At 36.7% G+C, this 21,599-nt stretch overlaps 1 protein-coding gene across 2 annotated transcripts in view; it reads left to right on the top strand.

The window, feature by feature from the left end:
* Nucleotides 1-21,599, top strand: part of ALG6 (ALG6 alpha-1,3-glucosyltransferase) — a 66,427-nt gene that overhangs the window by 15,453 nt on the left and 29,375 nt on the right. For both annotated transcript variants that reach the window (XM_080800651.1, XM_080800652.1), the window contains exons 3-5: nt 8,845-8,929; nt 18,479-18,568; nt 19,810-19,898. In XM_080800651.1, coding sequence (XP_080656777.1) covers nt 8,845-8,929; nt 18,479-18,568; nt 19,810-19,898 — 264 coding nt within the window. The remainder of the gene's footprint in view (nt 1-8,844; nt 8,930-18,478; nt 18,569-19,809; nt 19,899-21,599) is intronic.

Raw genomic sequence — 21,599 nt, 5'->3', positions numbered from 1 at the left:
CCAACCGACTGAGCCACTCAGGTGCCCCTAAATTCAGCTAATTAACATATAATATATGATTTGTTTCAGGGGTACAGGTTTGTGATTCATCAGTCTTACATAATACCCAGTGTTCATTACAACATACCCTCCCCAGTGTTCATCACCCAGTTACCCCATATCCCTACCCCCTTCCCTCCAGCAACCTTCAGTTTGCTTCCTAACACTAAGAGTCCCTTATGGTTTGTCTCCCTTTTGGGTTTCATCTTTCTTCATTTTTACCTCTCTTCTCCTATGATCCTCTGCCTTGTTTCCTAAATCCACGTATCAGTGAGATCATATGATGCTGTTTTTCTCTTGATTTATTTTGCATGGCATAATGTTTTTGTTTTTGTTTCTGTTTTTTTTAAATAGACTCCACACCCAGCACTGAGCCCAATGTGGGGCTTGAACTCATAACCATGAGATTAAGACCCAAGATCAGGAGTTGGACACTCAACTGACTAAGCCATTCAAGTGCCCCAAATCTTTGGAAGGTTTAAAAAAAAATTTTTTTTTTTCAATTAGAAAACAGTTATTTTAACTAGGCTCAGTTCCCATTGTGGGACTTGGACCCTGAGATCACGAGTTATATGCTCTACTGACTGAGCCAAACTGGCACCCCCAGGAGTTTTTTTAGTGAGAGGCTTTTGGTGGCTTAGTTTTTATATGAAAAATGCCTTTATTTTGCACTAGGTCCTAACATTTTACTGGGTTTGGAATTCTGTGTTGATAATTATTTGCTCTTAGTATTTTGAAAATCTCATTTCATTGTCTTTTAGTTTCTGTTGCTATGTGCAGACCATCAGCTGTCTTTTCAGTTGTTATTTCTTTGTAGGTAATTTGTCTTTTCTCTCTTGCTGCAGTATTACTGTGATGTATCAAAGTGTGAGTATTAAAAAATTTATCCTCAGGATTTCCTGGGATTTCTGACTCTAATGAATGGTAACCTTCTGTCTGTTCTTGAAACTGTTCAGCTAGTCTCCTCTCATTCTGTTTCCTCTTTGTAAAACTCTGTTTAGATATATGTTAGATCTTTGGTCTTTTATTAATTCACCACATATGTGTAGGGTACTCATGCCAAAGGCAGGTGATATAGCAGAAAATAAAATAGACAATAATCTCTTCATCTCATTGAGTTTATATTTTCAGTTCTCTCTTCAAATATTGTATCTCCCTCATTTTTGCTTTCCTTGTGTAACTCTTATTAGATGTAAGTTGGTTCCTTTCATCCTATCTTCTGTGTCTCATAATCTCATATATTTTCCATCTCAGTTTCTTCATACTGCTTTTTAAAAAAATAATCACCAGATCTATCTTCCTTTTTGTTACTTTTCTTTATGGTTGTGTTTAATTTGTTTTTTTTTATTTTTAAAAAAATATTTTATTTATTTGTCAGAGAGAGAGAGAGAGAGAGCACGCACAAGCAGACAGAGTGGCAGGCAGAGGCCAAGAGAAGCAGGCTCCCTGCTGAGCAAGGAGCCCCATGTGGGACTCAATCCCAGGACCCTGGGATCATGACCTGAGCCGAAGGCAGCAGCTAAACCAAAGGCAGCAGCTAAACCGACTGAGCCACCCAGGCATCCCTAATATGTTTTTTTTAACTGGTCATTGAATTTTTACAATTTTAGTTACTGTATTTTTTTATTTCCCAAACTTCTATTTGTTTCCTTTCAAATCTTCTTCATTTCTGATTGTCTCTTATTCCTTCAATATATTCTCAGCGTTATCTTTTATATCTTTAAACGTATTAGCCATACTTATTTTATAAATTCCCTTTCAGAGAATACTAATACCTGCAGTTTGATTTCCTGGTTTGTTGGTTCTATGGACTCTACCTCATAGAGTAGAGTTTTTTTAAGTTCATGGTCCTTAAAAATTGTGAGCTCAAGTTACTTGGAACTTTTACCTGTGAGAAATTTTTGAGGACCAAGTTTACTGTGTATTTCTCCACAGAGGATTTAGGTTGCCTCTTGCTGGGCACTTTGGGCACTATTAAAAGTCAAACTAAATTCTCATCTTAAGGTTTCTTTGGCTGTAATTCTTGATGTGAATTCAGGCCCCACACTGGGTGAATGCAGAATAATGTTAGGAATTTTCAGGAGACTTTTCTTTTTTTCCTGTACTACCAGGAGCCAAGGCAGAGATAAATATTGTCTTCACCATTTCCCCAAAGACGTTGTTACTTTGTATCTTAGTAAATGGTTCTCCAACACTGAAGTTTTTATCTGTTCAAATTCTAGGCTATACCTCTTTATTCATTGTATAGAACTTTGACAGCCAGGCCATAGGCCACAAAAAGTCATTGGGTAACCTCAGGACAAATGCTTATTTGTCTGGATCTTAAACTTCTTTTGTTATTTTTGGCTTCTAAGGAATTCTCTTGTTTTGATGCTAATTTAGCCATTACCTGTCCCGGTTTCCCGCCCCCCCCCCCCCAACATTGGAGGTGTTTTTCTGGCCTTTTAAGTCTGCCATGTTGCTGGAAACTGGCCTCATCTATTTTTTTAAAAGCTCCACAGGTTACTCTGATCTTTATAAAATGGTGATACAGGTAATGGTTAAAGCCACAGGGTTGGGGGCATTTATACTGCAAGAAGAAAACAGATTGAACCACTGATCACTTTACAGAGAAGGGAAATGATTAAAGGAGGCTGAGAAGAAACCATGAGGAGGGAGGATTAGAGCCAGAAAATTAGAGAAATTTAAGAAATAAGGACTGGCCGGGGTGCCTGGGTGGCTCAGTGGGTTAAAGCCTCTGTCTTCAGCTCAGGGCCTGATCCCAGGGTCCTGGGATCGAGCCCCACATCGGGCTCTCTGCTCAGCAGGGAGCCTGCTTCCTCCTCTCTCTCTGCCTGCCTCTCTGCCTACTTGTGATTTCCGTCTGTCAAATAAATAAATCTTAAAAAAAAAAAAAATAAGGACTGGCCTATAGTGGCAAGTTCTAGACTGCTAAGGAGGGTGAAAATTAAGAATAGACAAAAGATTTCTAAGGAGGCCATTGTGAGCCTTTTAATTATCAGACTGTAATGAATTGAGGACTAAATGGGGTAATTCCCATTTAGAGGAGTTAAGAGGACATAGCGATTCTTGGAAGTTTGTGAATTGAAGGAAGGCATTAGTTTGGTAACAGGAATGGGTTAAGGAGGTCAGGAAGAAAAGACCTGTTAAAAGTTAACTTTTAGGGACGCCTGGGTGGCTCAGCGGATTATGCCTCTGCCTTCGGCTCAGGTCATGATCCCAGGTTCTGGGGTCCAGCCCCACATCAGGCTCCCTGCTTGGTGGGGAGTCTGCTGCTCCCTCTCAACCCTTTCCCCCCTACTTGTGCGCACGCGCTCTCTCTCTCTCTCAAATAAATAAATACAATATATTTTTTTAAAAGTTAACTTTTAACTGGGTGGCTCAGTCAGTTAAGTGTCTGCCTTGGACTCATGTCATGATCCCAGGGTGCTGGGCTTGAGCCCCATATCGGGTTCCCTGTTCAGTGGGGAACCTGCTTCTCCCTCTCTGCCTGCTGCTCTGCCTACTTGTGCTCTCTTTCTCTGTCGAATAAATAAAATGTTAAAAAAAAAAGTTAAAATATGTAATTTACGTTATCTTTGCTTTCAGCCTATAACTGGTCTATTGAATGGTCCTCTCCTTTTCTTCCTTCAGCACTATTTTATTCCTGATCATGTGTTCTTACAATTTTCCTTTAGTTCTAATTTTGACAGATATATTATTTTCTTTGAACTTTCCATGTTGAGGTGAAGTAGAAAAGAACTAAAGGTATAGAGTAGAATAATAGAATTTAAGAAATCACACTACTTCAGTATTACTAGCATATGTAACCAAATGCTTAATGGGAACTGAATAGAGGGGACAAGCATATATAATACTTTTCTATCCTTGTGGTTTACGTTATATATTCTAACATTTCTCTCCTAAAGTCTGAGTTTATTTAGTTACTTACTTTATCTGGAAAACAGGACTCCTGCTTATTTTAAACTTCACTTTGGATTGTCCCATAAGAAAGTCAACGTAACAAGATTAGTTTTGGATTATAGAAAAAGTATTCTTATTGTATAGTAGTAGAATATTCGTATACATCTTTTACAGGTGTTATTATATGTTTTAGTCATTTTTCAGATGAGAAGAATAAAGTGCTAAGCACTAAGAAAAACTGTGATTCTGTTAGAGTTCTTAACCCCATCATAAAAAATACAACGTCTTTAGCACTTGTCTAAAAACCGTCTATATCGTAGGGTGCTGGGAGAGTTAAAGAATTGAGTATTAGATCTGTGATTGTGCTGAGATTTTTTTCTCTTAATTAAAATACTTTTTTGGGGGGCCCCTGGGTGGCTCAGTGGGTTAAGCCTCTGCCTTCGGCTCAGGTCATGATCCCGGGGTCCTGGGATTGAGCTCCACATGGGACTCTGCTCAGCAGGGAGCCTGCTTCCCCCTTTCTCTCTGTGCCTGCCTCTCTGCCTACGTGTGATCTCTGTCAAATAAATAAATAAAATCTTTAAAAAAATACTTTTTTTGTTATCATAATTTCTTTTTAACATGCTTATTTTAGTTTGCTTTTCATTTATCGTGTTTTAAGATTTTAATTAAGAAGCACTCAGGTGAGGAAACTCAGGTTAGCTTGTTTCGTGTTAATCCATTATTCTTTGGAAATGCATATATTATTTAGGCAAACTACTTATGTGTATTGTAATTTAAATTTTCCTAAAATGTATATGCCTTACAATGTTTACATTATACCCCTTACTTAAGTGCTACTTATATAATTGATTTTCATAGACCTAAAAATATTGAATAAATATTGCTTGTTACTTTTATTTATTTAATTAAAAAAAGATTTTATTTATTTGAGAGGTTGGGGGAGAGAGAGAGAGAGTGTGGGCTTGCTAGCAGGAGCAGAGGAAGGGAGAAGCAAATTTCTTGCTGAGCAGGGAGCATTACCTGGGGACCTGGGCCTTGATCCCAGGACCTTGGGATCATGACCAGACCCAAAGGCAGACACTTAACTGACTGAGCAATGCAGGCACTTCTGCTTGTTACTTTTTTATTTTTTTTATTTTTTTTTTAACATTTTATTTATTTATTTGACAGAGAGAGAGAGATCACAAGTAGGCAGAGAGGCAGGCAGAGAGAGGGAGGGGGAAGCAGGCTACCTGCTGAGCAGAGAGCCTGATGTGGGGCTCGATCCCAGGACGCGGGGCTCGATCCCAGGACTCTGGGATCATGACCTGAGCCGAAGGCAGAGGTTTAACCCACTGAGCCACCCAGGCGCCCCTATTCTAGTATTCTTTTTCCCAAAGTTGTATTGGCTGTGTAGGAGGGATTAGCCCACAGAGAATCTTTTTTTTTTTTTCTAACATATCAATCCTTGTTAAAATATGACTGTATTCTGTTTAATTAATCAGTTTTGGGGTACCTGGATGGCTCAGTTGGTTAGGCATTCGACTCTTGGTTTTGGCTTAGGTCATGATCTCAGGGTCATGGGATCAAGCTCCATACTCAGTGGGGAGTCTGCTTGAAAATTCTCTCCCTCTCCCTCTCCCTCTACCCCTTCCCTCACTCATGTGCTCTCCCTCTGTCTCTCTCTCTTTATGTCAAATAAATAAGTAAGTCTTAAAAAAAAAAAAAAGAAAGAAATGTTTATTTTATTGGTTAGTTTCTCTCAAGTTACCCATTGCTGTTTATAATGTTTCTTCTTACTCACCAAAAACATATAGAAGGGGGATTTCGTTCTGGAAAATTTTCGCCAAATTTTCTTTTCTTAGAATGTTTAAAATTTAAATGTAAAGACAGTTAGGATGTATTGTTATCGAAGAAAGTACTTATTTTTTAAATAATAGCATAATTCTGCATAGTTCAGTGGTTGATAAAATGAACATTTAAGTGCTGCTTAAGCCCATTTCCCTGAGAACAAGACAAAATTGAAACTCCGTAAATATACATTAATGTGTTTTCTTTATGTAATTCTGAATTTTATGTAAATGAATTTGTAGAATTAATCACTGTGAAACAAATCCTTTTTGTCCTTCCCAGGTGAAGCTCCCATAGGTACAGTTGGGTTGTCCTTCTGGGTTGCTTTAAGGGCACTTTAGCAGTTTTAAAAACTTAAGTACTAATTTCATAGCCAGTGTCAGCTGGATTTATTGAAGTAGGTCAGACTCTGGATAGAAACTTGTTTCTCAACCCTAAAGAGAGTCATTATCCATTCTTCTATTTGTTAGAGAATGGTAATAAATTCTTCTACATTGACCACACGTCTAGAGCAATTTCAAAAAACCTAGATAGTTGGATCTTTTTCAAGTGTAGAAAATTACCTAAGATCCTCTCTGACTTTTATTATCCCAGTGGAACTAAACAAACAAATAAAAACTAAACAAACAAAAAATAGAAATCAACTCCTCCTTCCACAAAAGAAGCCATAGACAATGGTTGTATTCCTTAAAAAAGAAACACACAGTCCTGTCGTGTAAAATTGCAGTTTATTGGGGATGTATTTTTCCTTTAAAAAAAAAATACAGGTTATTCTCCCTCTCCTGTTCAGTTAATTTAGTTTTTAATGAAAGTATGTACATAGTAATATGTTTCCTTTGAACTCTGGAAAATCATGTTCTCTTGTTCATGGAAACTAAAATTCTTACTTGGGTAGCAGTTAGGAAATAGTATAGTCATGTGACAAAATGTATGATACTAAAAATATAAGTATTATGAGAAGTAAATAATCAGGAGGTGTCTGGGTGACTCAGTTAATTAAGCATCTGATTTTGGCTCCCATCATAATCACAGTGTCTTGGGATCAAGCCCCGTGCTGAACTTTATGTTCAGAGGGAAGCCTTCTTCTCCCTCTCTCTTTGTCCCTCTCCCTGCTCATGCTTTCTCTCTCTCAAATTTAAAAAAAAAAAAAAAAAATCAACAAACAATGTGCTTTTAATTTATAAGGAAGGTTTCATGGAGAATTTGGAATTCAGGTGATTCTTAAAGATTGGATATGAGTTGATGAAAGGGATGTACGAATAGGGAGTAAGCAGCATGAACAGAGGCTTGGAATTTTAAAGTCTCTGACAATAACTTAAAGATGTTTTGGGCAAGAACCACTAATGGGCATTGTATTAGAATAGTCAGCAAAAGTGGAAAAGATATGGTATTTTTTGAGAGAGGGACAGGTGTGTGTATGTATATATGTGTATATACCTGTGTCTGTGTACTATGGGTAATTGCTTGTGATAGTCACTCTATATATGTTTTGGAGATGTTAATATGCTTTTCACATGATCATCTCAACAGTGGGGTATCTCCTTGGGTGAAGATGCTAGTCATTAAAGAATATTGTTATAATATAGTCATTATATGCAAAAAGCCCCTATTTAATGTAGTGTTCCAAAGCTGGAGAAAATCTGGGTTGGATTTGAGTCAGTGGTAATATATCATTCTCCAAGGTGGCATTAATTAATAACAAATAGATTATTGAGTACATTTGAGTGTGATTTTCAGTTGCTGATTTAAAAACTGTATGTGTCTGGGCTTCTCACAATTTTGTAGTTACCTGCTAGTTAAATAGTAGATGTTTGCTATTTACTAAATGGAATTACCTTTATATCATTTAACATGACTTAAGGTTAATAAGCTACTTAACCAAGTTGTGAGCAATATAAAGTAGGAGTTAAAAGCATGCATTATGGAGCCAGTTTGCTTGGGTTCAAATCAAGACCCTGCTACTTGGTGCATGGGTAAACTGCCTGTTTTTTCAGCTGTAGAGTAGGGATAATACTTATTTCATTGCTATATCTGGGACATAGTAGGGGCTATCAATTATTAGTTATTAAAGATTTGTTATCCTGAATTAGCAATTTTGAAATTTAAAAAAAAGGCTGTAAACCAATATTCTTTATATCAGTCATTTGACAGTAAAGCCTGACCTAACCGATCTCTTTGTTTTGTTTTGTTTTTCTTTTTTAATTTTACTTATTTGAGAGAGAGAGAGAGAGAGATCACAAGTAGGCAGAGACAGGCATAGAGAGTGGGGAAAGCAGGCTCCCTGCTGAGCAGAGAGCCCGCTGTGGGGCTCGATCCCAGGACCCTGAGATCATGACCTGAGCCAAAGGCAGAGGCTTAACCCACTGAGCCTCCCAGGTGCCCCTAACAGATTTCTTTGGGACATGTAGTCTGGCTTTGGTTCTATACTTGACCTTCAGTTATTTATATTTAGTTTGCAAAAGCCCCTTGTAAAACATAGATACTCATTATTATTATTGTACTCGATACTTACTAGACAGTATAATTGATAGTCTTTCTCATGAAGTAAAAATAAACTTGGACATTTTATAATTAGTATAATTAACTAATTAATTTTAACAGTAGCTTTTATTTATTTATTTTTTAAAAGAGTTTACTTATTTTACAGAGAGAGGGTGAGAACAAGCACAAGCAGGGGGACCAACAGGCAGGGGAGAAGCAGGCTTCCCGCTGAGCAAGGAGCCCAAAGCAGGGCCCAGTTCCAGGACCCTGGGATCATGACCTGAGCTGACGGCAGACACTTAACCAACTGACCTACCCAGGGGCCTGTAGGTAGATCCCGTTTCAATGTGCCAAGGCTTAGGGAGATTAAGTAATTCGTCCAAGGTCACACAGTCACTCATTGTACTAGGAGTGCTAGGATTCATACCTTATCTCTGCTGTTTTGGTAATGTCTGTGTTCTTTTTTTTTAACCTACGTTGCTTTAACCTATACTGCCTTTCTATGATTTATAAAATTTTTGTAAGGAAATAAATATCATTGATATATTAAAGTATATTATTGTCTGGCTCTTTTTACCTTTCATCTAGGTGCTGGAAAACCCCCTATGTTTGGTGATTATGAAGCTCAGAGACATTGGCAAGAAATTACTTTTAATTTACCAGTCAAACAATGGTATGGATCATTTTAACTTGATTTTATTATTTATCATAGTTAATGCAAATTATTTAAGAAAATTCAAAGGAGGGACGCCTGGGTGGCTCAGTTGGTTAAGCGGCTGCCTTCGGCTCAGGTCATGATCCCAGCGTCCTGGGATCGAGTCCCACATCGGGCTCCTTGCTCAGCAGGGAGCCTGCTTCTCCCTCTGCCTCTGCCTGCCTCTCTGTCTGCCTGTGCTCACTCTCTCTGACAAATAAATAAATAAAATCTTTAAAAAAAAAAAAAAAAAAAAAAAAAAAAAAAAGAAAATTCAAAGGAAAATATGTTATTCATCTTCAGCATCCTCATTTTCTTGGATTACCTTTCATATTATAGGCTCATCTTTGAAATTTTATTTTCCTAAAAGTTACCCATGTACTCAGCAGCTGGAATATGCTAAGAACTTTGAGGATAGAACACTATATGCCTTAGAGGCTCCTTTGGACATAAACTGAAGAACCATCCTGGGCTAATAGTATTTTTTCTGGTGGTTTTGCAAAGTTTCTTTATTAGGAATTGAATGAGATATGAACCAGCAGTAGCTTAGTGGTAAGGAATGTTGGTGCTCAAGTTGAACCACCTGAGTTCAAATCCTGTCTCTACTATTTACTAGCTGTGTGACCTTTGGTGAAATTATTTAACTTTCTCTGCCATGGTTTTATCACTTGTAGAGTGGAAATGATAGAGTACATATTTCACTGGATTATTGCAAGGATTGAAAAAAATGATACATGTAAAGCGCTTAGACCAGTGTCTGCAACAAAACGAGCTTTCAGGAAATGTATTAGATGTGGTTATATCTTTACAGAAATTTGTGCCTGTGTCATTTTTATTGAACATATTCTGGTAACAATTGATGACATATGTTGACTTATTGGATGCTTAATAGATTATTTTATTAGAGACTGGCTGTATAAACTGTTTGCATTGTTCTGTTGATTGCTTTAGTCACTGCTTTTTTTTTTCTGTATGTTGATAAATTATTGGAGTCATTAGAATCCAAAAGAACCATTTCATGGAATTTTATGTGAGGAAATTATATAATATCTTTTTTTCCCCAAAGTTAAAATACATTTATTATTATTTTTAAATTGAAATATAATTGACATAAAAAATCCCATTAGTTTTGCATATATATCATAATGGTTTAATATTTTTATACTTTATGAAATGATTCCCATGATAAGTCTAGTCACCATCTGTCACCATACAAACCTACTAGAATATTATTAACCATATTGCCTGTGTTGTAGATATATCCCCATGATTTACTTATTTTGTTTTTTTGATTTACTTATTTTATAAGTAGTTTGTACCTCTGAATCCCCTTCACCTATTTTGTCTACCCCACAACCCCTTCCCACTCTGATAACCAATAGTTTGTTTCCTGTTTATATGAATCTGTTTTTGTTTTGTTTTGTTCATGGGTTATCAAGATTCCATACTGTGAAATCACACAGTATTTGTCTTTCTCTGACTTATTTCACTCAGCATAATACCCTCCATGTTTTTGCAAATGGCAAGAATTTGTGTTTTTTTGTAGCTGAGTAATATTCCATTGTATATATTCAGTTGACCCCCCCCCTTTTTTAAAGTTTTATTTATTTAAAGTGATCTTTACACCCAACATGGGGCTTGAACTCAGAACCCTTAGACCAGGAGTTGGTTGCTCTACCAACTGAGCCAGCCAGGCACCCTATTTAGTTGACCCTTAAACTACACAGGTTTGAATGAACTACAGAGGTCTACTTATATGTGGATTTTTAAAATAAATATAGTACAGTACTATCAATCTGTTTTCCCATCCGTATGATTTTAATAGCATTTTCTTTTCTCTAACTTATTTTATTGGAAGAATATAATATATAATACATAAAATATGCAAAGTATATGTTAATCAACTGCTTATGTTATTGGTAGGGCTTCCAGTCAACAGACTACTAGTAATTAAGTTTTGGGGTGTCAGAAGTTATACATAGATTTCCAACTGTGTTGGGTCAAGGCCCCTAACTTCTGTGTTGTTCAAGAGTTACTTGTATACCACATCTTTATCCATTTTTCTAGCAATGGATACTTAGGTTGGTTCAATAGCTTGGCTATTGTAAATAATACTATAATGAACTTAGGGATGCATACATCTCTTCAAATTGGTGTTTCCTTTTTGTTTGGATAAATACCTAGAACTAGGATTTTATGCTAGTTCTATTTTTAATTTTTTGAGGAACCTTAATGCTATTTTCCACAGTGGCTGCACCAAGTTATATTCCCAGCAGTTGATGGATTCCCTTTTCTCCATGTCCTTACCAGAACTTATTGTTTCTTATCTTTTTGATGTTAGCCAGTATGAGCAGTGTGATGAGATGATATCTCATTGTGTTTTGATTTGCATCTTTCTGATTACTAGTGATGTTGAGCATCTTTTCATGTGCCTGTTGGTCATCTGTGTGTCTTTGGAAAAGTGGCTTTTTATGTCTTCTGTCCATTTTTTAATTGGGTTGTTTGTTTTTTGATATAAGTTGTATAAGTTCTTTATATATTTTGGATATTAATCACTTATTGGATATATGATTTACAAATACCTTCTCCTGTTCAGTTGGTTGCCTTTTTGTTTTGTTGTTAATTTCCTTCATTGTGCAAAAGCTTTTAGTTTGATGTAATCCTGTTTGTTTATTTTAGCTTCTATTGTCCTTGCCTTAGGGGACTGGGCGAAAAATACAGTACTAAGATCCATGCCAAAGAACTTACTGCTTATGTTTTCTTCTAGTGGTGTTGAGGTGTCAGGTCTTACATTCAAGGTTTTAACACATTTTGGATTTTTGTGTATGGTGTAGGATAGTGGTCCAGTTTCATTCTTTTGCATGTAGCTGTCCAGTTTTCCCAACACCATTTATTGAAGAGATTGTCATTTCCTCATTGTATATTCTTACATCCTTTGTCATAGATTAATTGACCATACATCCATAGGTTTATTTCTGGGGTTTCTATTCTGTTCCGTTGATCTTTGTGTCAGCTTCATGCAAGTACCATACTGTTTTGATTGTTATAGCTTTGATAGCTTGAAATCAGGGAGTGTGATACCTCCAGTCTTGTCCTTTCTCAAGATTGCTTTGACTATTTGGGATCTTTTGTGGTTCCATAAACAGTTTAGGATTTTTTGTTTTTGGTCACTGCTTATCTCTATTTCATTTATGAGAGAGTTTCATGCACAAACTTTATGTTAAACTCCCTATTAATAGGTTGGTAGGCTGAACCCTAGTCAGAGAGCACTTAAAATAGCGACCAGATAAATATTTGGCACTATTCTTTATTGTACTATTTTGAGCATCTTTCATATCCTCATGCAGTGATTTATGAGACTGACGCATTGCCCACTGTGCTAAGAAGGCGATTCATATAGTGATTTAACCGATCAGTATTATTGTTCCAATTATTAGTACATTCTTAATTGTGTTTTTCTCTTGTTTGATTGATAGAATAAGGTAATATTTGCTGAGGGAAACCAGCTCATTGCTTTTGAGTTTTGTAACTCTTTTTTTGTTCCTTTGTAAAAGTTACATGGAAAAGATAATTGTATTTTTGGCTATTCTCTGGTAAGTACTTCTCAACAAAGATTTTGATACAAAAGTAACTGTGATATTTAGTATTGAAAAATTAGAGAAAGTGATAAATTGCAGCATTTGGCTTGATGTTAGTGGAGAAAACATTGATTCTAGGAATGAGAATATAATCTCAATTCAATATGGAGGGTGGGTTATTCTAATATATGTATCTCATTTTTCAGTTTTTTGTACCAGATGTCTCCTACTTTGGCCCAGATAATCAAGAGTTGACAATATGTATACATTTTCATTCTTTTTCTTTGTTAAAAACTAGAAATGTATACCTCAGATGTAATTATGTGATTCAGTTTTAACTATGGTCTGTGAGTCTTAAATATTATGAAATGTCTGAGGTAATTGTGGTGGTAAATTTTATAGTGTTGAAATCTTTATTAAGCAGTGTGTAGCATGAGAATCCTGAATGGTAGGCTCAGAAACGGAGACATATGGTATAAAGAACTATGATTTATCATTAGTCGATCGTGGAATACTTCACAAAGTTCATAAGAAATCTAAGAAATACGATTTAGTATAATAAATGTCAGAAATTTTCTCTTTATGAGTAGATAGACTAGAAAAGCCAAAAATGTACACCTGGCAATTCTAAGAGAAACTGATCTGTTTCAGATTCATGTTTGAATGGTGTGATTTCTTGATTTATTTTACTTCAGTTTTTGAAGAGTGAAGTCTTTCTCTTTTTACCTAGAGAGTAAGCTGTAGTATAATTAGTCAAAACTCTCTCCAAGTGACATAGTTGTTTAAAATATGGTATCAGGATTGGTCATGTTATTTTAGTTTTGATAATTCTAAATTAAAAGAAAACTTCTATTATTTATTCATTGTGTATTATTATAAGAAGGAAAATAGAACTTGTTTCTTTAATCTTATGATATATTTTATAATGAAAATTCCTTATGTGTACAATCAGGAGCACTTTGGCATCAAGTAATAGAAAACTTGAGTAATAGTAGCTTAAGCAATAAACTAATTCAGTTATCTCAAGAAGTAGGTCATTGGAATGCTGGTTAAATGGCTCAGTAATAACAATCCAGGACTCAGTCTTTTCCATTCCTTTCTCTCTGCCATTCTTTCTTCTTGGCATTTTGGCTTTTCATCCCAAGTATACTCATTCCATGGTCAGTAGGTGACCACTGAGGCTACAAGCACTGTAACTTTACACAACCATGTTCAAGGCAAAAATAATAGGAATACCTTTTTTCTACCTTTCTTGTTGTCAAGGAGCAAAATCTTTCCCACATTTAAAGCAATCATTATTTAAAAAGAAATGGTTGGCTCAGTGCAGGCATGGTTTATACCTAGGGTTAGAGGAAGAGTCCACCTGCCCTGGGCTTGTTGCTTTCTGAATGAAATCAGAGTTTTATAAATCAAGAGAATTGGTGGGCATGGCTGTTTATTTCAGCATTGTTTATAGTTATGAGAAACCTGAAATACTCTAAAATGTCTCTTCGTAGGGGAATGATTAAATAAAGTATATTGTCCCTGTGTACATGTTTTTTCTAGGTACATTCTTAGTAGTGGAATCTCTGAAGTAGCTTTAATGGATACCAATACCGGAATATCTTTCCACATACATTTATCAATACTTAATAACACCAGACTTTTAAAATTTCCATTTCCTTGAGTACTTGTGACATTGAACATCTTTTAATATATTTCCCGACCAACATATTTCTTTTCAAATTTGCATATTCATATCTTTTTTCCATGTTTTTGTTGGGTTGCTGATCTTTTTTATGATAATTCTTGTGATTTTTAAATAAAGTTAAAATAGTCCCCCATTACCCATGGGGCATAAGCTCCAATACTCTCAGGGGATTCCTGAAACTATGGATAACACCAAACCCTATAGGCTATGTTTTTTCCTATACGTTTGTACCAATGATAATATTTAATTAATAAATAAGCAGAGTAAAAGATAAATAACAATAACTAGTACTAAAATAGAATATTTATAACAATGTAGTATAATAGAAGTTTCATGAATGTGTTTCTATCTCTCAAAATACCTTGTTGGTTTGTACTCACTTTTCTTCTTGTGATGATGTGAGATGATAACATGTCTATGTGATGAGATGAAGTGAGGTGAATGACATAGGCGTTGTGATACAGTATTAAGCTACTGACTCCTGAGGATACATCAGGACAACCTGCTTGCAGACTGCTGTTGACCACTGGTAACTAAAAGAGTGAACTGTGGATAAGGGAAGACTACTGTGTATTTTCTGTGCTGTGTTAACAAATGAACACAAATGGTAATTACTTAAACATGTGTTTCTTCTTTTTTTGGAGATTTTATTTGTTTATTTATCAGGGAAAGAGAGAGAGAAAGAGCGTGCGTAAGCAGGGGGAGGGGTGGAGGGAGAAGCAGCCTCCCTGCTGAGCAAGGAGCTCGTTAGGGGAATCGATTCCAGAACCCTGGGATCATGACCTGAGCCAAAGGCAGACACTTAAGCGACTGAGCCTCCCAGGCATCCCTAAACACGTATTTTTTATCACACAGATATTTTTTAGGTCAAAAGTCTAGGCATGGCTTAGCTGGATAGTCTGCTCAGGGCCTCAGAAGGCTGCATGCGATCCAGTTGTTAGCTGGGGCTCTAGTCTTCTCAGAGGTTCAATTGCGGAAGCAACCATTTACAAGGTACCCCTGGCTGTTGGCAGGATGAATTTTCTTGCATCTATAAGACTTGGGGCTTCATTTTCTTGTTAGAAGCTACTCTCAGCTCCTGAGTTTACCTGCAGTTTTTTGCCATGTGGCTTCTTCAGTATGGTCACTTACTAAAACATGACAGCTTGCCTCTTCAAAGTCAGTGGAAGGAGTCTCCCTAGCACACTTGCTAACAAGACGGAATCGTACATACACGTAAAACATAAGTTCAAGAGTGACTTCTGTCACCTTTGCCATAGTCTCTTGGTTACAAGCAAGTCATAGGTCGTGCCCACGCTCAAGGGGCGGGGATTGTACATGCTCAGGGGTATGAACAACAGGAGATGGGGTTCATGGTGATGACCTTAAAGTCTGTCTCTATAACAGTATTCTATGTTTTAGTAATTTTTCGTGTGTTTGTGTATGTGTATGTAAACTTTTCTTGTGTCCTTTTTCTTTTAAAAAATTTACATTTTGTTGTACAGAAGTTCTTTGAACTATTGTTAAAACTCTTCTGTGAGTTTGAAACTATATCACTTTAAAATATTTTTTTAATAAGATTTGACAGAGATCACAAGTAGGCAGAGAGGCAGGCAGAGAGAGAGAGGAGGGGAAGCAGGCTCCCTGCTGAGCAGGGAGCCCAATGCGGGGCTCGATCCTAGGACCCTGAGACCGTGACCTGAGCCGAAAGCAGAGGCTTAACCCACTAAGCCACCCAGGCGCACTAAAATATATTTTTTAAAAACAAAAATACCCATGACTGTGGGTTGTGTATTAGAAAAAATTATATCTTGAAGTTAATGACAACACTCTTGAGTGTAATTTCATAATTCATACGGCAGCTAGATTTTTTCTGACAAAACATCTGCTGAGATTACATGGGAATATGTTGGGAAAATACATTTTAGCATATTGATAGCATTTATACAATTTGTCAGATATATTCAAAATACATAAAGCAGGAGAATTCACTAGTTGCTTTGATTCTACCGGTAGATTTTGCAGCTTTACTTGAAACATTTTATTTATTTTTAAAATATTTTATTTATTTATTTGAGAGAGAGAGGAATGCAAGAGAGAGAGAGCAGGGATAAGGGTAGAGGGAGGGGAAGAACCAGACTCCTTGCTGAGCAGGGAGCCTGACATGGGGCTGCATACCAGGACCCCCGGATCATGGTCTGAGCCGAAGGCAGACACTTAACTGACTGAGCCACCCAGGCACCCTATGTGAAACATTTTAAAGCTACTTTTTCCCTGAGGGTTGTTAGCCCTGCTATTCTTTCTTCCCAATTCAACTAGTGACTTTACTGTTAGTATATATCTTTGCTGTCAGTGCCTCTTTTACTTATCTCCAGAGTAGCTAAAGGTTAAAGTAAACAAAAAATAGCTTTTGTCTTTTTTTTATTTTTTAATTTATTTTTATTTTTTTTAAAGATTTTATTTATTTGACAGAGAAAGAGATCACAAGTAGGCAGAGAGGAAGGCAGAGAGTGGGTGGGGGAAGCAGGCTCCCTGCTGAGCAGAGAAACCGAGGTGGGGCTTGATCCCAGGACCTTGAGATCATGACCTGAGCCCAAGGCAGAGGCTTACCCCACTGAGCCACCCAGGTGCCCCAAAATAGCTTTTGTCTTATAAGAAACAGAAAACCGAATGAAATTATATTGGTCAAAGTGGTTTTCCATTGCTAGATCCATTCTAGTAGTTTTGTGGCTAATAGGCAATTAGAACTACTGTTGTGTATTTGCCGTGTGTTCGGCAACGATTTAACAGCTTTATGTATTTAACCCAGTCCTTCAACAGCTCTGTAAGGTTGATGCAATAAAACTTTATGCCCTTGTGCCTGGTAATAAGGTGAATTTGGAAATAACACAATTGGTGCCTGTCTTCAGAGGGCACCAGAGAATTGAGTCCCCTGGTCTTGGCTCTTGGCCTGGCCCAGTTTCCCAGATTCAGGCTATCAAAAGGGGCTCCAGCTAACCTGGGGATTCTTGGATTGACTGTCTCCTGGCTTCACGTTCCAGCCAGATATAGGATGTAGGGTGGTTCACATGGATGTTGTTCCTGGAGTGGACAATTGCCACCAGATGGTACATACTGTAATAGACCAATCTCTTGGCTGTATAGCATGCCTTGATCATTTTATTACCCCCTATTCCTTCCATACAAACCTACAATTTATATGACTAAGCAAAGCAGACCTTCTGAAGATGAACAATAGTTTATTTAATGAGATTGAATGTCAATTTAAAAGAAAAAAATTTAGTCCCAAATAAAGAGATTGTGACACCAAAAAATCGTGACCCATTTGAATCAGGTTATGAACACTGATTATTTGTGGGTTATATAGTTTGGTCTCCATTACTGTAAATTATTCTTAGGACTGAGAAAGTAAGTTGGATAGAAGAAGCATCTTAGTTATAAGGGATATAATTAAGGAATATGTTTCTGTAAGCTTAGTTTTCATTTCTTCAGTCGTTGTTGTATACCACGCCTTCCCATTCTAGCCAACTGCAGGAGTCTTAATTTATAGATGTTAGACCCAGTTGTCTTCCCAGTTCACAGAATCTTGCATATAGTAAGCTCTCATAAGTTGGTTAAATTGTTTTGAAAGTCTTACTGAAAGTCTGCCTGTTCTGGGGTGCCTAGCTCTCTCAGTGGGTAGAAGATGTGACTCTTGATCTTGGGGTTGTGAGTTTGAGCCCCATGTTGGGTATAGAGATTACTTAAAAATCCTAAAAAAAAAAAAAAAAACCACCTCTACCTGTTCCATTAGGTATTTCTCTTTCTATAAATCAAATCTGTGTATGTTCTTTGTTACTGATATTTTTACTTTCTTAAATTGTGATTTTTATATTGTTTCTTTAATTTGTTAGATTATTAGAAGTGACTTGTCTTTTTTGCATATTTTTTTTTGTTGTATACATGTTAGTCATCAATTTACTCTATTAATAGAGAGACAGTAAGTTCCGGTTTCTTTGGAACAATCTTGGTTTACATTTATTGTTATGGCTTAATTATTAATAACTTCCTCTTTTACTCTCAAGAGTGTCTTGGTATAGACAATAAATTATTTACTTGCTCTACTCAAAAACTTTTAATTGTGATTTCACAAAAAATTTTAAGTGAAGGGCGTAGACAAAAGTTTGGATGAACTGTTTTGACCTTGCATAACATATTTTTTCATTTTAATTTTATTAGTTATTAAATTTTAAGTCCATTTCTTGAATATTGATTAATGGAATATTGCTTTTTTTCCCCCAGGTATTTTAACAGTAGTGATAACAATTTACAGTATTGGGGATTGGATTATCCACCTCTTACGGCCTATCATAGTCTTTTATGTGCATATGTGTAAGTCTTTCTTACTTTTTTTTAAAAATTTTTGAGAGAGAGAGAGGGTGTGCAAGTGAGGGGAGGGACAGAGGAAGAGGGAGAGAGATTCCTAAGCAGGCTCCAGTCTCAGCTGGAGCCTGATATGGGACTCAGCCCCATGACCCTGAAATCCTAAGGTGAGCCGAAATCAGGAGTTGGTTGCCTAACCAACTGAGCCACTCAGATACCCCAGTTTTTTTCTTTAATTACATATTTATGCCCTTAGCAGGTTTAGTTAGGAACAGTGTAATCTGGCTTGGCTAATAGAGAGAACAGATTGTTCGTAGCTACTTTTGCATTGTGGTTTATAAAGCATTATACCTGGGGTGCCTGCCTTTAGCTCAGGTTATGATGCCAGGGTCCTGGGATCGAGTCTTGCATCGGGCTCCCTCCCTCTGCCTGCTTCTTCCCCTGGTTGTGCTCCCTCATTCCTTCTGTCAAATAGATAAATAAAATCTTTAAAAAAAAATAAATAAATAAAGCCCTATACCTTTGCAGTTGGGTTGTAAGTAAGTTAACCATCAAAGTTTGAACATTTCCATAATTTCTTTGGAGGACAAGCTAGAAAGAAATGTAAAAATCTATCTTTGTTTTGAAGATAAGATTCTACGAATTATACATGGACACTGACAAATATATCTAATATGGTTAGTGTGTATAGCAAAGCTTTTTTTCTGGAATAGACCATATTTTGTAAAAATTAGCTTCCTGGCTTAAAAATAAGTTCTAAAGTTAATGATTATCAGTTATACTTTGCAGTGTTCAGAGTAATGTAATATGGTTGAAAAGTTATCTTTAGCAGTATGTTCAGTTTTATGCAAGGATTTGTAATTAGTAGCTATTTATTATTTCCAGCTGTTATAACTGAGATTATAAATGTGATCCTTTAGTAGTAACCAAAGGATAAATCAAATAAATAAATGAATGAATGAATGAAATGAAATGTGACACATCAGATTGTTTTCACACTGAAAGAATTGTGAAGGTAAGGCTTTTCATGACCTGTTACATGGTTTTGTTGGAAGGTGAGTGAGGTAGACCCTGTTTTATAGCTTCAGTCAGTTTCACATGATGAAATAAAAAAAATAAAGCTTAAGCCTTGACTCTCTCACTTTGTAAGAGCAATGGCCACTTCTTGAGATAAATTAATATGTCCTCAGTGTCGTTATTGCTAAAAATGACAAGTAATACTGTATATGTATATATGCTTTGATTTTCAGCGCCAAGTTCATTAATCCAGACTGGATTGCTCTCCATTCATCACGTGGATATGAAAGTCAGGCACATAAGCTTTTTATGCGCACCACAGGTAAAAGAGCAACAAGGTGTTGATTTTCTAAATCAAATTTTGATTTTTAAAAAAATTTTGGGCAAACTGATAAAAAGTCCTGTTATTGTTCTTACTGACTTTTAATATTGTATGACTATATGTATACATATATATGTATAATACATGACCAAATGTTTATGTAAGCTAAAGATAAAAGAATAGAAAGGATTATTTCTGTGTACTTTCCCTTCCTATTATCTCAATTCTTTCAACACCCAAATGAGGTAAATACTATTATTATCCTTACTTTAATCTGAGGAGGTGGAGGCACAGTTGAGTGATGCTAATAGTTTACCTGAGGTCAGATAGCCATATATTGAAGTTTTAGTTGTTTAGCTACTGCTTTAATATCTTAATTCCACATCCCTTTCGCGTTTTTCTTAAAGTTAACCTTCTGGTTGTAACCGATACATTGTATTGCTGTGCATTTTTGCTAAATTAAATAATCCATTCAACAGATGTTTATTGAACATCTATTGTGTGGTCTAAGATTTTGAAAGTAAAATGATTAGATTTCTTTAAAAACTTTGTTTCAAGTTTACTTATTTAAGTAATCTCTATACCTAATGTGGGGCTCAAACTCAACCACCCTGAGATCAAGAATTGTGTGCTCCTCTGACTGAGCCAGCCCGGTGCTCCCTGATTTCTTAATTTTTTTGAAGATTTATTTATTTGTTTCAGAGAGAAAAGTGTGAGCAGGGGGAGAAGCAGAGGGAGAGGGAGAGAGAATCTCAAGCCAACTCCCCGCTGATCGTGGAGCCTGATGCAGGGCTCCATCTCAGGACCCTGATATCATGACCTGAGCTGAAATCAAGAGTTGGACTTTCTCCTTTTTTTTTAAGATTTTATTTATTTATTTGAGAGAGTGAGAGAGAGCAGGAGAGTGGGGTAAGGGGCAGAGGGAAAAACAGACTCCCCCCTGAGCAGGGAGTCCAATGTGTGGCTCAGTCTCTAGACCCCAGGATCATGACTTGAGCCAAAGGTAGACACTCAACCAACTGAGCCACCCAGGTCTGCCCCTGCCCCCGATTTTTTAAAAAGCTTTGCATGACTTCGATTTTAATGCTCCTCTCCACCTTTTCCTTAATTAGTCTAAATTTACTCAGAATTTGTTCTCTTTATCATTCATCCAGTCATGGAATCCCCAGGCCCAAGAGATCATCTTCCTGTCATTCCTTCTGCCATACCACTCTCCTTTCCTTCTCAGTGTGTTAATCCTTTCTGAACTGCATACTCACTGGAAGATTATTTAACTTCTGAACCAATACCTGTATCTGCAGGGAACTCACAACCTTTAGAAACAGTCTGTTCTATTTTCAGAGAGCCCTAGTCATTAAACATTTCTTTCATTTTTTTTTTCTTTTTTAAAGATTTATTTATTTTGAAAGAGAGTGCGCATGAGTGGGAGGGGCAAAAAGAGAGGGAGAAAGAATCCCATGCAGACTCCATGCCCAGCATGGAGCCCAACATAGGGCTTGATCTCATGACCCTGAGACCACGACCCAGCTGGAAACCAAGAGTCAGTCACCCAACTGACTGAGCCACCCATGCACCCCTAAACATTTCCTTCTTACCTTATACCTCCACTCATCACTTTAGGTTCTGTTTCCTTGGGCTACGTAGAAGTCTGATCCCTACAGACATATGAAGTCACCTCTTCTCCAGCTTAAATATTCTTAG

This window comes from Martes martes (genome assembly GCF_963455335.1).
Source record: "Martes martes genome assembly, chromosome: 4".
NCBI classification, from domain to species: domain Eukaryota; kingdom Metazoa; phylum Chordata; class Mammalia; order Carnivora; family Mustelidae; genus Martes; species Martes martes.
Note: the sequence above shows the minus strand (reverse complement) of the source record. Positions and strands in the feature narration are given on the sequence as shown.